Raw genomic sequence first — 3071 nt, forward strand, 5'->3', positions numbered from 1 at the left:
CGGGACTAATTGGGTCTTCTAATAGATCAGATCGTTTGCTACCTTTGTTTATGCAAATCCCCAACGGCGGGATGCATTCCTGTGTCTTCAACCAGGCCGGATTCGACTTTTTCATGAAAATGCTTCCCGCACAGGCCACACAGCCGGGTGTGTCATCGTCACCACCCACCCCGGACGACGCGTCCATCTGTTCTACCAAGGCTTCGCGGCTTAAATTAGCAATGTTTCGTGACGCCAATGTCCAGGCCTAGGTCACAAGTTGCGAATGAGTCGTGGAATGACGAATTTTGCCACCATCGCCTTGATCGCCAAAGGGTTGTAGATTTTTAGGTCGATCTGACAGTGCCGGCGGACGACCGCATGCAGGATTACGGGGGTTATGGTAAGAAAGGCAGTAGCTGCCTAGATTTACTTAGTGGCATCGCTCTCGAGTTAGCAACAATACTCGAACTTCTGCCACAGTTGCATCAGTCTACATTCTTACGTCTTCTGATCTTCCTGACCTGCCGGCCTGAGACAGCATTTCGCCTTGGCTTGATGGACAGGATAATCTCCAACACCTGATCCTCCATGAGATACCTAGATCAGTTATTGAGCACGACATACGCCTTTTTCTTAGAAGATAGGTTATCAGAGATCTATGAAGATGAAGAGTCTCTATCTGAGACCTGACCACAAGTCAATACCATCAAAGAACTGCCAGGTATGCCTGTACCTGTTTTCATGAATGCTGCGACTATCTGCCGATCCTCTGGATATAGAAGAGAAACACCAGAAAAGCCTCTAAGGAAAGTACTTAGAGTACTAGCATATTTCGCAAAAAATCTTATTCTTCGACACAATACTTGTGGACTCCTTTTTCATGTTGTGATACGGGAGGATTTCAGGAAATAGCATATGGCATGCACTCCGACTAGATAGTAGCAGCAATACCCCTGATAGACAGTTCTGCAGGTAGGTGGTTGATAGTCTAATACTTACGCATATACGAAACCCGATGACTTCCTTCGATCCACCTATCTGCTTTGTCGTCCATTACGTTCGTCTTCCTGCGCAAGGATTCCTAAGAGCCAGTCACGCTGAATTGTTTCTGCCTCTGGAAACCCCATATGAGTTCTCCCATCGATAAGCCTCACATCTTTTACGCTGCCATGTCGCAGAGGAAGGATGCTGTCCTCGATAGGGAAGATACTGTCCTCCATGCCATTGATCAGCAACAGCCGGGTGCAGCACTTATCGAATATTCCACTCTCAAGAAGACTGAAACGCTCCCGTGCATTACCGGACGCGTATTCCTTTACATCCGTATACCCAAATTTGTAAGCCAGAGCCTCAGCCAACGCAAAAGGATACTCCATATGGTTTTGGGCTTGGATCCACGCCGGGTCAAACATGTGGTGGCTGCCTCCGCCCTGAGCGACCACGGCGAGCAGTCGGTCGGCGTGAGTATGCGCGATGCGCATGGCATAGTAGCCGCCCGTACTGATACCGCGCGCTAAAATTTGTGAAGGGTTGAAGTCATATTGGTCTTTGTGCTCTTCGACCCAATCGAGCACGCTGCTCCACAGGCGATCGGGCGACTTAGGATCGTTGGGTGCCGCAGGCGAATCGGCGGTACCGGGAATATCAACTAGAAGCACTGCCTGGCCGTGATATAGGTGACTGGCAAGCTTACCGTAAGGTAAAGCCGCCGTGTGGTCCGTTCGATAGGCATCCAGGCCACAGATAAAAAGCAAAAGCGGCCAACCAGATTCCGGCTTTGTGCTATTATTGGGGAAGCGGAGGAAAGCAGCGATGATGGCGTCCTTGGATTCACCTGCTTCAAGGGAGGCGTGTCGATGCGGGATATGGACTTCCACATTTGGTGGCGAGAGATAAGGAGAAGCGTTCAAATAAGCCTCCCTGCCAAGCCCCCACGCCTTTTTGCCCAGTGGCGAGCGGGGAATCGGAAAACGCGCGATGCGGTATACCGATCCGGCACGCAAGAACAAATCTCGCGCGTTTTCAAGGTCCCCGACCGTTTCATACTCCTTGGCGCGTTGGACCAAATCGTCGGCAACTGGAAAGAACGGTTTGGCGTATCTATCTGGGTCATATAAGACAGATGGGTCATCGCCACTCTCTTTGATCAACTGGGTAAAGATCTGGTCAAAATCCTCTCCTTTCCCATCTCCAAAGGGATAAAGACCAGAATGGGCGAGGTTCTTCCATTTTTCTTCCCATAGACTACTGACTGATCTATGAAAAGGGAAGGATTGCACCTTATCCACTGATTTCTGAACATAGTACGGGTGATTTGGTTGCGCCATATTGAAAGATTGCTAGAACTATGATGAAACGGTGATTTTGGCAGAGCAGATGACAGCTCGATGTTTTGGCTTCAAAAAGAAGGAAAGGTCCGGATGATACTTTAAACTTTCCAAACTGAAGAGCTTTTCAGCCATGGTTTGTCACTTCTTAGTATTTATGCTCTTTTTCCCCCACATGGGCTCGCGCTCTTGTCTAGTGATATAAAATAGAGTCTGGCGTGTAAGATTTTACCTCATACAACATCTTTTGATTGCTATATGTAACCCTTACCAGCGGGGCGTCGTCATCATCGCTCCCTTTGGCTCATACACTCTCCTTAGCTGCTTATTCAACTGGCCGCCTAATCTGCGTGTCGCTATTTTGGGTAATCTTACAGGGATAAAGTTGGGACCAGAAGGCCAAAAGAATTAGTGGCAGCCAATGACGGTGAGTAGATGCTGATTATCAGACCGATAGAGATTACGCTGTCAACGAGCGTCCATGAAAGTTCAGTCCATCCTGTTCTAATATGTCAGGATTTAAATATTACTGAATGGTAGGCACTCAACCCAGTAATGCTCAGCCTCAACAGCAAGTGGCGGTCCGTGCATTCCCTAATACTCCCACTTCCCCAGGTCTAGGCTAAAATTTTTTATTATCCATCCCTGAGCTTGATTTAGTCGATACCTCATATTCGGGATAAGATGGTGTTGACCTTGTAGTGACCACTCAGAGTCTGCTTCAATATACTGAATGGACGATTAGTCAGCGTGTCCTTGGTC

General features: G+C 48.3%; 1 protein-coding gene across 1 annotated transcript; it reads right to left on the reverse strand.

Moving 5' to 3' along the window:
• Positions 1-883: 883 nt before the first annotated feature.
• Positions 884-2309, reverse strand: BDQ94DRAFT_177808 (alpha/beta hydrolase family protein; the record flags this gene model as incomplete). Its single annotated transcript, XM_026773001.1, has 1 exon — positions 884-2309. The coding sequence occupies one exon, from the start codon at positions 2307-2309 to the stop codon at positions 1017-1019; it is 1293 nt and encodes a 430-aa protein (XP_026619459.1). The 3' UTR covers positions 884-1016.
• Between the last annotated feature and the right edge of the window lie 762 nt (positions 2310-3071).

This window comes from Aspergillus welwitschiae (assembly GCF_003344945.1).
Source record: "Aspergillus welwitschiae strain CBS 139.54b unplaced genomic scaffold BDQ94scaffold_117, whole genome shotgun sequence".
In the NCBI taxonomy this organism is placed as follows: Eukaryota; Fungi; Ascomycota; class Eurotiomycetes; order Eurotiales; family Aspergillaceae; genus Aspergillus; species Aspergillus welwitschiae.